The sequence below is a fragment of the Pecten maximus genome, chromosome 10 (assembly GCF_902652985.1).
Source record: "Pecten maximus chromosome 10, xPecMax1.1, whole genome shotgun sequence".
In the NCBI taxonomy this organism is placed as follows: Eukaryota; Metazoa; Mollusca; class Bivalvia; order Pectinida; family Pectinidae; genus Pecten; species Pecten maximus.
Window position 1 is genome coordinate 41,152,221 of NC_047024.1, and position 13,677 is coordinate 41,165,897.

At 36.4% G+C, this 13,677-nt stretch overlaps 1 protein-coding gene across 1 annotated transcript in view; it reads left to right on the forward strand.

The window, feature by feature from the left end:
* The window catches only part of LOC117335837 (CD9 antigen-like), a 33,684-nt gene that overhangs the window by 17,279 nt on the left and 2,728 nt on the right, over positions 1-13,677 (forward strand). Inside the window, exons 2-7 of the mRNA XM_033896077.1 lie at positions 6,184-6,384; positions 8,610-8,684; positions 11,035-11,133; positions 11,551-11,652; positions 12,340-12,423; positions 12,676-12,745. Of these exons, the coding sequence (XP_033751968.1) occupies positions 6,184-6,384; positions 8,610-8,684; positions 11,035-11,133; positions 11,551-11,652; positions 12,340-12,423; positions 12,676-12,735 (621 nt within the window). The 3' untranslated portion in view covers positions 12,736-12,745. The remainder of the gene's footprint in view (positions 1-6,183; positions 6,385-8,609; positions 8,685-11,034; positions 11,134-11,550; positions 11,653-12,339; positions 12,424-12,675; positions 12,746-13,677) is intronic.

Sequence of the window (13,677 nt, forward strand, 5' to 3'; positions counted from 1 at the left end):
AAAGATAATCGACTTATTCAGCTTGCATTCAATATTAATTTTGTTTCGTTTTTAACTGAATTTCTGCATTTTGCATTTACCGCTACATTGACCAATCACCTACTTCATCTTGACCAGCAACGCCACCTGTCGCGTCATATCCGGGAACAAAAGAATATTATACGGCTATGCCGAAAAATATATCAAATATCACTTGCATTTTAGAAATACATCTCACAAATAAACAAAATAATACATTTTCTGAAAATTATCGCCTTTAAGACCGAAGGTTACGTAATATCGATGTCTTTTGTATCTCGTTACAAGTCGTAATATAGTAACTGTTATTATTGTATAATCTACTAATGTTTCAATAGATACAAGATAAAAAAAACAACTCTTTATTTGAGATATACCATCAGCTAAATACTCACACATATTAGACCTATTAATTCAGAAATCTATCCTGGCAAATTGGACTGACCACTTTACCATAAGAACGTTCTTGCTGTACATTTTGTAAGATGATGCAAATTGTTGACTTATGGGAAACACTTTCTGTCAGAATATGTCGAGATAATTATAATCTGGAATGGCAATACATGTACCTAAAGAGAGCTTGGTACTGAATGAATTTGTTTATTTGTTTCGGGTTTTATGTTCGCGCAACAGCGAATCTTATGTGAAGACGAAAGATTTCATGCAGTCAAAATATAACGGGAATAATGATAAAGAATTGTCTTTAAACGCCACATCAAATGCGAGTACAGAGTAACGCCATCGGCTTACATATCTTTATACATTCTTTTGGTTAATTGATGTTCCATTCACATGGCAGGCGGTTTGCTCTTCTCTACCAGAAATTTGTTGCTGTTGCTGAAAAATAAATTAGCGTCGGCGAGTGAATCGTGCTACGTATTCTTGTGGGTAAAATTTCCACCAGAAAACTATTGAAATTAAAAAAAAAAGATTATTATTTTTGAAAGTTGAACGTCAGTGCTGTAATTAAAATTAAAAACCTTTTTATTATTTATGCAAGTTGAACGCCAGTGACGTTCTGCATAGGAATCGAATGGACAACTGGATACAAAGTATATCTACATGCTTACTTACCTCTACAAATCAGAATGTTGTTGACTTTTCACGTATTTTTCGTTAACATGACATTTTCATTTATTTCTAGCTCACCTGGTCGGAAGGGTTATATTATTGCTAATATATTTGAAATTGTTGAAATTCCCCACCCCATAACCACATAGCATTGTTGGGCATCAAGAGGTAATCACAATCCTTATGTAAAATAAGCCCAGTTGTCTTTTTACCTACCCAAGGGACTTAGTTTCCTTAAACACAGTAATGTTGTAAAACAATCCCATGGGTCTTTCCCCACCCCTAGGGAGTCTGGACTTTGTTTCTGGGTTACGTCATTCAATCAGTTGAGATCCCCACCCCATAACCATATATAGCATTGTTCGACATCAACGAATAGAGCTATTAACGAATTGAACATGAACATCATTTTAATGTCTGGTCAAATCCAACAATGTGAGCGATACATGCCCTCTGGGCCTCTTGTTAATGAAGCAGTGTTTGAATTCATTGGGCCTTTAATTACCAATCAATGTCGTTGTGAAAAATCATCTGATATTGTGTTCACTAGCAAATGAGAAAAACAGGGTCAGTGCATGTGTGTTTGCATCTTTCAGTAATATTCAATATAGAAAATATCGATAAACTGAAGTTTGTTAATTTAAGTAAAAGCAATCAACTATCGATAAGAAATCCGGCCGTCAATATTGTGGGGAGTTGCCGAGAGCTGATGAGGGCAACATTGTGCTAACGTATTGACGAAACACATGTTTACAATAAATATGAGTAAAATTGTACTTTGTACTTTTGTAAAAGTTCGTATCAAAGGTTAAGAGTACTTGAAACAATACAAACTGCTTGTAAAAGTTCGTATCAAAGGTTAAGAGTACTTGAAACAATACAAACTGCTAATGTATTACATGTATATATTAAGTATTTTATGACGTTCAAGGAGGTACAGAGAGGGTTAATGATGAACTGACGTTTAAATGCTGCACTATGATTGCATAAGTACCCTGAAGATGTCAACAAACATCAACTTACTTTTCGGCAAAAATGTCTGTATAAAAATGCTGTTTGAGAAAATTCTGCTATAGAATGTTCATCGCGTATTGGGCAAGTCATTATATATTTTGACTGCGTTAGGGATTTATAAGGGGCAGGTGACACTCGGGTATCTTTTGAATAAATTATAAATTCTTTAAACAGCTTTATCGCCATACCAGATTATAACGATAATTCTCATAAAGGTACGTCATACAAAAAAAACTATCTACGGGTCCTAATTTTCTTGTTGGAAACTTTTATTAATCTCGATCACTTCAAATCTTCCTTCTCATTTAGCTCGGAAACTGCTGAAAATCTAAAGTGCGCCTTTTTGCAAGACACCCTCTCGTTATTTACGTATTTGCTCTCGGCAAACTTCACAAGATGTCATTCAGTACAGCGATTTTCAGAAAAGGTCACCTTGAATATTTAAACTATGTAGCTATGAAGGTTATTTTTATACGGAAGCTTGTCGGAAAACCTCAAAATCGATGTGTACAGTAAAAGGACCAATCGACTTGATGTAGACAGTAGAAGTAAAATTTTGTGTCAATATTTATGTGGTCGGAGAACCCACAAAGAAACATTTCGCCATTCGGTTCACGGATGACGTCATTTGAATCCATATCCGGTTGACGGCTTGGTGTAGAGTGTTATTGAGTGGGTGGACTCTGGTAATATTATGATGAATAGCGATGTGTCTATGTCAGATTTGATAACATATAATTTGTATCTTAGTAGAAAGTTATGAGCAATCGTTCCAAGAATTGTATTTATTTCATTTAGTGATCAAAAATAAACCCAATTTACGTTTTATAATACAAGTACACCACATGGTCCCCATGGCAAAGAATGTTGAATTACAGAGGAATTTAGATGTAAAAATTTACACATAAATTGAAAGTAAACATTCAATCCCTCTCTCTCCCACCTTCGCGCCGTCACTCCCGGTCACATAATTATTTCTTATTTATATTGCAGTCTGCTGTTTATTTAAACAATTCCTCTACCTGGATATATCCAAAGCATAACTAGTCCCTCAAGACATGCACAGTAAATCTTGTGCACGTGAGCTGATTCGATGCACATGACGTCACACCGAACGAAACATTACGTGAAGCGTTTGGGAGGGATCGCGGTGCAATAAAAATGTCCAGATTTCTATAGTTTCCTATCATATGCAAGCCTCTTATTATCACTCAGATTGTTCCATGTGCTTGCACGCCTCCCTCTGAGATTAAAATAAATTAGAACGGCTGATAAATCTCACCAATGCACCTGTCTGACAGCTAAATGTTGCGATAAAATCCATGGAATGAAAGACTATAGTCTTAGCCAAACGCTTGTAGGTGGAATATAATATATAAAACGGCGAGTTCCGGTTTTAGCAGAACGTACAAACGTATTATTTAAACACAAAAGATCTATAGATATATCCTATATATGGGCGTCTATTAAAAGTAGAACCCTATTGAACTATTCTAAATGACATACTACGTATCGTTCAATAATTAAATAAAAATTTAAAAAAAAATATTCAAATTTTTGTTTTGCTTTCGATTTCGTCAAACACAATCTATCAATGACTTGGCTGGTTTCTAAAACATGCCTTGTCACGTTCGTTGATAAATTGACCCGGGCAGACTGCCACGCTGTAAGCTGCGATCAAATCTATGAGTTAATTTCCTCGATACGGCTCTGTATCACAGTAGAATATAAATAGCACGTGGCGCAGTATGGACAGAGGAGACATAAATAGCTCATCGTGTAGACAATTACAATAACCAGCACAGGGCTGTACCAAATGAAGAGGCCCATGGGGCCGTGCCTTTATTGACATTTTACAAAACGAAACTTTCACTTTACGTTGCAACGGGTAATAAACTATGGCCGTTTGTAAACATTCCAAAATGTTTATACATATATATGATCAGTTTATGTCCACATGCATGTGTTCCCCTATAGAAAACCCGCAACCAATCAAGACTTTGTCACATTAGGGGCCGCGATAGCTCAGTCTGTTAGAGTGCCGGCCATGTAACGGTTCGACCCTCCCTACCCGTGTCGGTTTGTGTCCCTCGGGAAGCTGAGAAACGGACCTGTCTGTGCTGTCGTGGTTGTGCTATTGGGCATGACACTTTACTCTAATTGCACTGGATGGCATGCGACTGACCTCCCAAATGATGTTCAATGAGTTAGTCACCAACTACTACAAGGAGACCCCGCCTCAAAATGACCCTGACTGTTCACGGGGCGATATCCAGCAAACTAACAAACAAATAATCAAATAAACAAACAAACACACAAATGGTCACATCAGTGGCACTGCCAAGGTTGACCGATAGACATGTCTGGGGAACGTTTCAAATATTCCTCAAATCTGGAAATTTGAAAATAAGAAAAGTAAAGAAAGTCACTCCTAGAATTCGGGAAGGGATTCCTGAAACCCACAAACCACCTCTAGATCCGGGAATCTGTAATACGTCAAAGTCTTGCTCGCGAACCTCGCGAATGCTATGTATGTAATTGGTGTTACTCGCTACACGAGTAATGTACGTGCCTGTATGCTAACTGTCCTAGAGCGTTTGTCGGTATTGGCAATGGTTTCCCTTATCGTGATGGCGTCTACCGGAAGTTCATAGGTAGATCATTTAAGAGATTATACCTTAACGTCATTTGATGAGCGATGTTGCTGGTAGTGGTTAAAAATAATCCTGTCTTTTGGCTATAACAAAAACAAATCTCTTGAAAAAAGTACTATAAAGAAGAACATCCCACTTCCGGTATTTACACTACGTGTTGGATCAAAAGGCTGCAGAGGCTGAAGAGGACAAATGAAATCCAGTTATAGAATCTGTGGTAGTGTTATGTTACTTCTGGTTTTGGCGGAGGGGCAGTAGAATGATGAATGAGTGTATGATCAAATCTCATTATAAAGTTATAATACTGTAAATTATTTCAATTTTGCGGTGTTAAAAATTCGCTGTTAATACTGTAAATTTATTCAATTTCGCGGTGCTAAAATTTCGCGGTGCTAAAATTTCGCGGTTGTCCCAATCGTAACTAGTTCGCGGGTGAGTTTCGCGCTACCAGCCTCGCTGCTGTATGAACGAGCAGATGGTGTTCATGTACGTAGATAATATTTCACGGTACAAATATGTATGAGGTATTTATGTTCGCGCTATATTTAATGAACCGCAATAATACACATACTACCATCTACACAGTACGGAATTTAATGAATGAAGCCTAAATTGATGCAACAGAGTGCAGTATGAAATCGTCTGATAATTGATGCCTCCGTAGATATGTCCAAGGTGCAATACAGTTTTGTGAACTCTTGAAAACCCATGATGGAATCGTTGAATAACAGGTGGAAAAGGCATTCCAAGTTCGTATTAGTCATATCAGCGGTAGCAGTTAGCAACGGTTAACCTGTAGCTAGCATGGAAACACGTAGCGAAATCCTCACTTGGCAGTATGGCCTTTGATTTACTGTTGCTTGTTTAAACAAAATTTCACCGAGGTTTAATAGACACACGAGCAGGGAAACGATTTTAACCCTTTTAAAGTTTTAAAATGTGTCCGCATTTTACATGGTACCCCGATCTTCACCTGAGATCTTGTGACCGGCGCTCTAACTGACTGAGCTATCGCGGCCACTTAGACGTGTCTCTCCATATATAATTATGTTAACTTCACACTGATCCGTGACGTTATGACTTATATAGATTTTCCATTATTCAACATAGACTGTAGACTTACAGATCTCGCGGACGAACATGCCTTTTTGCGATGTATTCATCCGCGGAGTTCAAACGCATGCAATATTGTTACATACGTTTGATAGTTACCAAACAGAATGTCGCTATATTCAAACTTGAAAACTTTAATAAATGAAGCATCCGTTCAAAGACGAGTACATATTTGATAGTTGTAAGTTAAGGTGTGAAGATAGTTCTAAAGATGTTTTCCAATATTTCAGGTCAACTACACATATTTGTACCTTTATTTATATCATCATACTGACATAATTATGCCCTAATGTCTGTCCTTTCGTCCTAACAGTTACTGGGATGTGCCATCCTCGCTGTTGGAATATGGATCCTGGTGGGAGACAACTTCAACAAGTATGTAGAGGGCGCTGAGGAGTTCGCCTTCCTCCACACGGGGGCATACATCCTTATCGTAGTTGGAGTCATCATAATGGTCATCGGATTCCTGGGCTGCTGTGGCGCCATCCGTGAGAGCCAGGTCATGCTCGGACTGGTACGTATCGTGTGTACATGTCTGGACACTGTCCGGACAGTTGCATTGCCAATGGCATGGACTCCTTATGGGGTTAATGTAAAAGCTCAGCTATATTTCAACATTTTTTCATGCCCGTTTCGATTTCTCCCACTTCCAGTCTCGATTTCCACATTTTAGGCCCTTAACATCACTGATGTGTTTTAGAACGGTGTAGTTTTGCATTCATGATTCGACATATACTTATATATTAGTGAATGCACAATTGAATAATACACCTTTGAATATGGATTTTAGTATCTACCTAATCACATGGGACTTCCCGGACTGGTTTATGATGTCTGGGACCAAATGGACAAATATTCAGAAATAAAGTCAGGAAAATCAAACGGTATCTAGATTCTATACAGATATTCAGATATAGACGTAGGAGATACAATACTCTCCCCTCCTTGTCTCCCGTTTAACTTATTCAAGATTTCTCTGTTGTCCGATAGGTAGCTCGAGTTTCCTCTAACACATTCATATTTCCCAGATTTTCACAATTCATTATACGGAAAAGTAAGAAACAAATAATTATGTCCATACATATGATCTGCTCACATTGTCATGTTATCATTGTAAAATTGCTGTAGACTTGTTTGACCTCTTGTTACACACACTCAAGTGTGTCGGAGAGTAATAAAAATGGTGTCAGGGCCAGAGGAAACTCGGGCTATCCGATAGGATGTGATTTCTCCTTCAACCGTAAGGGTATGACATAGCACGTACCGGCAACAATACAATCAATCAATCAATCAATCGATTTGTTTATTAAAGTCCCATATCATACAAGCATATACAACATGTAGTTACAAAGAAACGTTAAATAGCCGGGATCAGTCATTTTAAACATAATAAAATGTGAAATTATGATACAATATTATGGTTCAACATTTCAATCATGTCACGCCGATATTGTGTTGCATTACGAAACTTGAACAACTGGTTCTTACGATAATAGATAGTATGGTGGAGAAAAATAGCAGAGGGTTAGATCATTATAAGAATATTAGCTCGAGGGTTGGATATTGATCTGTCACGCCCTCCAGGTAGGAGAAGATAACCATTAAGAGATACCTTTCCTTAGTTTTAGCTTCTTCCTCATGAAATATTAAGGCACACAGTTTTTGTTTTAACACCTTTAGTTTCCTTTCATTATTACGTTAATTATGTTACTTTAAAAAAAAAAAGTTTCTCCTGCCAAAGTTACAATTTTGAAAATTGGGTCACCTCTAATCGCTTCATAATGGTGTTATTAGCTAACTATCCTAGGCTATGATTTGAAAACGTCCTTGGACTGTAAAAAAATCTTCCAAAATAGTCTAAAATGTGTTATTTGATTCATTATCATATTTGAATATATTTTCTATCGATCTGGATTCTGAAAGATGTGAATATTGCTCGATGAAGTATGCATTCCAAAGAATGACATCTTTTTACTAATGCCTTCTAAAGACTAAAAACTTTTGATATTGAAGTATTTCAAGGTAATAAAGTTAAGTTCGAATTATATTATTAAATCATTGAGAAGCAAAGCATTCAAATCTGATTTTCTTTGAATTTTACACCAATGTCAGAATTTTTGTTCTAGGTCCGATATTTTGATTTCTTTTTATTTTGTGAACAATAAAAAAGGAAATATAGTCATCGTTGAATAAGAAATATGATCAAGGAGATCATCTCTAGAACTAATATACCGGTATATAGTTCCGTAACTATTCTGACCTGTTGTTGGGTACGCTCCTTTCAGTCTGGCAAAATTGAACAACGGAGTCATGTTCTGCTCTTCCCGATATCTCGATGTTTGTTATCGACGCAGCAGAAGACATTCACTCTTCCACAACACAACAGACCTTTGTTTTAATTTCCTTTGTTCTTTTCAGAAATCTTCATCTACTGTAAACAAAGATCTTTTCGCGGCGATTTAATTTTGCGATTTATAGTCATAAGAGGTCTACTGTATCGGTGATTGAAACTATTACGCGGCGAATAATTTTCGCGAATTTTAATCGCCAGCGAAATAAGCGAAAATTATTTGCATGTGAAAAAAGTTGGTTTATTGTATATTTTTGTTTGTATTTTAGAATTATTTTACCGAATTCGAGTTAGAATTACGATTTCTTTTGCCTGTCGTTTTTTTCTCTGCTTGTTTCTACATTTATATATGCTTATATCTTTTTAAACGATTTTCTCTTTTATTACAGTTCTTCGGATTCCTGTTCATCATCTTCGCAGTATTACTTGGAGCAGGAATCTGGGCAGTCATGGCCAAAGACTCGGTAAGTTATACCACAGAAGTTAACGAATGTCAGTTAAAGTTATATCTCAGAAGTTAACGGATATCAGTTAAAAGTTATATCAGTCATAAAATGAAATGACAATAATTATTTATATAAGACATAGGAAAAAAGTATATATTCATACAACATTTGTAGAACAGTTTGCATGTTTTGTTTGAGGAATAAGCCCAGTGACGTCATGTTTTGTTTGAGGAATTAGCCCAATGACGTCAAGTTTTGTTTGAAGAATTGGCCCAATGACGTCATGCTTTGTTTGAGGAATTATCCCAATGACGTCATGTTTTGTTTGAGGAATTGGCCCGTTGATGTCATGTTTTGTTTGAGGAATTACTATTAGCCAAATGACGTCATGTTTGGTTTGAGGAATTGACCCGATGACGTCATGATTTGTTTGAGGAATTATCCCAATGACGTCATGTTTTGTTTGAGGAATGAGTCCAATGACGTCATGTTTTGTTTGAGGAATAAACCCAATGACGTCATGTTTTGTTTGAGGAATAAGCCCAATGACGTCATGTTTTGTTTGAGGAATTAACCCAATGACGTCATGTTTGGTTTGATAAATTGGCCCGATGACGTCAGTGTTTTGTTTGGGGAGATAGCCAAACGACTTCGGTATTTATCCTGAGTAACCGACTTGGTCAAACGTTTTTCGTCTGAATTTGTTTTTAATTGATTTCCAGAGATTTGTTTCTTTTTACCAATATTTTGTGCATTGTTGTTTTTATTCTAATCCACGCACACGTTTTTTTAGTTCATTTAATTGAATATACCAGTGACTTTAAGCTTGCCAATCTTGATATAACATAATCCTTAATTATGTCGTAAACAACTTTAGTGAATTTTCAAATAAGAATTATGAAACCATATATGACATGCCTGAACACATGGCAAGCCCCTGTGTGCCTGCATATCGTGTGTAAATTTTAACTATGTTTTTGGTTATAATATAACCCCAAAATTGGTCGCAAAAATTAGAGATACTTACATATTTTAGTTTTATAAGTGGCTGTGGTTTGGTTTAAAAATCGTTATATCTTGAACGAGGACTGTATACAGCCCATCTAGACTACTAGATAACTGACCACGCATTGCAGAAAAAAAAGAGAAGTGGAACGCATTATCGAGAGGATTTCCAAGCGAATCGATATCAATTTACTCCCCGTTAGAGAGGAATGTTAACTAAGGGACCAGTCCTTAATTGGTCTTCAGAGACGAATTGCATGTTGCTCGTGGTAGACCAGACCATTCGAGGGTCGTGTGAATACACTATCAGGCAAGGAGTTGTCTCCCCCTTAATTGTCTCCGCCTCGCACGGTACACTCTAACTGTTCCCGTTTGGGCTGATATTGATCACGAAAACCTTAAACTGACAGTCTGAAGTAGGATTCTAACTGTGCACAGATATGATTTATATTGGTAGATACAATCTTTGAACAAATCGACGACCCCCGCTTGTCTCATCCCGAACATACAGTACTCCCTGGTAGGACTACTCCAAGTTAACTTGGTCAGGAGGCCCAAATGCAAATATAACCATTTATTTGTAGAGTAAACGGTTAAGCTTGAGAATTCCAATAGTTTCATCGCAGTGGTTGATCTGAGGGTTTCTATGCTCAAGGGATCTTTAATCTCTGCCAGAATAAGACAAAATAACCTCATAGAACATTTATTTCAAAGTAGAACTCCAGCTCTGTGCAAAAGAGTCGTGGCTCGGCTTTGCAAAACAGAATGAACAGATACTGGTTAAGGAAGGCATTGTCGTTTGTTGTGGCACCGACCAAACCCTTCATCTCCATGTATCGACTGTTAATGCATTATAGCTATACTGAAAATATATTCATTTAAATAATTACATTCATAGTTTAGTGTATTATCAAACTAACTGGATTTGTGCAGTAATGAATCTATGTCCATATAAAAGTTGACATAAAAAGATTTATACATCAGTTCAGTTAGGTAATGCTTTCCGCGCGAAGAAAATGCACTCTAAAATACGACCATTTGCAGTATGGAGTTGATTATTGATAAGATAAAGGTTTTTGCCTTGGCAGTGATAGTAAGGAAGATTGGAGATATTCTGATATTTGAAATGACATTCTGCCTGACGTGACATTGACATACTTTATTACCAAAACAGAAATAATCATCTAATTACGAATTGGACACAATGTGCATGAGCTTCAATATACTTTGCTGTTACCGGGCATATGGGAAAATACCGAAAGGTTGTCTTAAATGGCATGTCATTGCATATGCTAGTTGTATGAGAGTATTGTATCGGCTTTCTGCCAACCGTGAAATCAATATTATATTGTATTGCTTACAGCTGAAACAGCTTGTCTCCGACGTTCTGCAGAAGAAAGTGGATGAATCATGTCAAAATAACCAAGACTCAAAGAACTTCATGAAGATGGTCCAAGACGAGGTATTCCGAACGTGATACACATTCGGTTTCTTCTCATTGTCGATAATATTGATCTAAAATGAATTAAAGCAATATTTACATTAAGATTACTCTAGTATGGCTTACTGTAAACGTCTTATTTTGGCGAGCTAAAATTTTAAATTTAAACGGATTAGCGGAATGATAAATTAACACACCTACAATGCTTGCCATATAAAACATAGAAGGTAAACCACAATTAGCACAACCAAACTTTAGCGAATTTATCCTGTGCGAAAATCGCTAAAATTATATTACCGCTAAGAAATGTACTTTTAAGAAAAATGAACTCTTATATTTGACAAACTCGAAGAAATTTCTGGGTAAGATATTTATGAATATTTAGATAAGCAATATTTTACTTATTGGAACATACATGATGTGTTTTATAATGTCTAGTTTGAGTGCTGCGGAGCTACTTCCGGTGTAATAGATTATCTAACTACTTCCTGTGTCATCAATTCCAACGTTTTCCCATGTGTCGCGGAGGCAACCATGTCGGTAAGTTTCTTAGAAAGTCTTTTCTACATTAAGTATGAAGGATTTTTTTACTAATATATTTTTATCTGATTATACAAAGTCGATACCTCAGTTTAATTTAGTATGTCTTTCTTTTTAAACAATTTGTAAACATCAGGCATATAATTTATATGCTCTATTATTCCGAAATATATACATTTTGTATATCAAAATTATTTCAAGATTATATTTTTATATGCGGTCAATAGATATTTCTCGATGGATTAGGCCAAAGATTCAGGAACCTTTCTTGACTAAGAGGAAATTTCTCTTGATTTAAATTTCTGGATAGGACAGCATTACAGAATTAAGAGGAAATATCCAATAACGTGTCTGGCCCTAGTTACCTCACAGTTACCTCATAGTTATCTCCAGTAAGATTTGTGGTCTATGCTATCCCCAATAAACTTTGTGGTCCCAATTACCTCCAATTAGATATGTGGTCCCAGCTATTGCCAATAAGCTTTTTGTTCGCAGTTACCTCCAACAAACCTTTTATGGAAATTACTTGAGGAATGTTGATAAAAACAACATCTTATCCCTTAATTCGGTCAGATGGTGCATAAGTAAGTCTACGAATGTATATATGGATAATTATGAGGACTGGTCTTAACTGATTCTGTTGTACGTGAATGGTCACGTTTTATAATCCGTGTTGGTCTGTTCCAGGGTTGTAATGAAAAACTACACGAGTTTTTCTCGGAGAACCTCCTGATAGTGGCTGGAGTGGCCATAGGTATCGCGTTTATTCTGGTAAGTATGCTTGTACACTACGTAAAATCGCGTTCTCTCTTTCTTTCATAACAAAACTTAATTCAAAACTATAAAATTCATAAATGAACAGTATTTATTTTTGTTTTCCTGTTCGAGGCAATTTAATATTCATTATTCGCGCAATCCTTTATTCCATACTGAATCCATTTAACATCTTTTGATAAACACTATTGCTATGTGTTCTGAAAGGATACGAGTCTTTCATGATGACGCCACTTCCTGTTTTCACAGATTCTGGGAATGATTTTCTCCATGGTTCTGTGTTGTGCGATCCGAGACGTGTCGGCGTAACGTCCCAAAGGTATGCATATATTCTTCTAGTACCGAGGTGTTCCGAATGCTGAGTTGGAAAAATAAATATGTAACTTTCCGTAATGGCGGAATACACCCATCACATATATTTTTGCTGTTTTCGGCAGTGATGGAAAACAGCAAGCCACTTTTGTCTTTCTTTACCCTCACAAAAATTCAACTGATATTTTCAGATACTGACTATATATTGTATCTATCCTAAACCAGCCATCAAAAATAAGCATTTAGGTGAAACAGTAGCAACAATGTTAAAAATATGTTTGCCTTTTAAACGTTGCTTCACCTGAAAATAGGTCAGTCGAATCGACGCACGTGCTATGATTCTAAAATACAGCTGTTTTCTGTCACTGCCGAATACAGCAAAAATATATGTGGTGGGTGTACCAGTAATACGACAATGCTGAAAATTGCAAGATATAGAGAATACATGATCAGTGTCTTAAAATATAAGCTGTATTTTGGCGAGGGTAAAGAAAGACAAAAGTGGCGAGCCTTGGCGAGCCACTTTTGTCTTTCTGTCCCGAGCCAAAAATACAGCTTATATTTTAAGACACTGGCCATGTATTCTATTTATCCTGCAACAGACATAAAAATAATCATCAGAAATAATCATTTTGAAGTGAAACGGTGTCAAAAATGACAGAAATATGTTCGCCTTTTAAACGTACTTTCACTTTGAAGTAGGTCAGTCGAACTGACGCACGTGCTATGATTCCAAAATACAGCTGTTTTCCGTCACTGCCGTATACAGCAAAAATATATACGGTGGGTGTATTCCGACAATGCGGTGGCAGTTGCAGGATAAAAATATATGTAGCTATATACGATGTTTTCAAGTGTTCACAGAATGAAATTACGCAAGACTTTTATATTGTGTAATGAAACAAAAGTTATTTTTTAATTTAACATCAATATAAGATG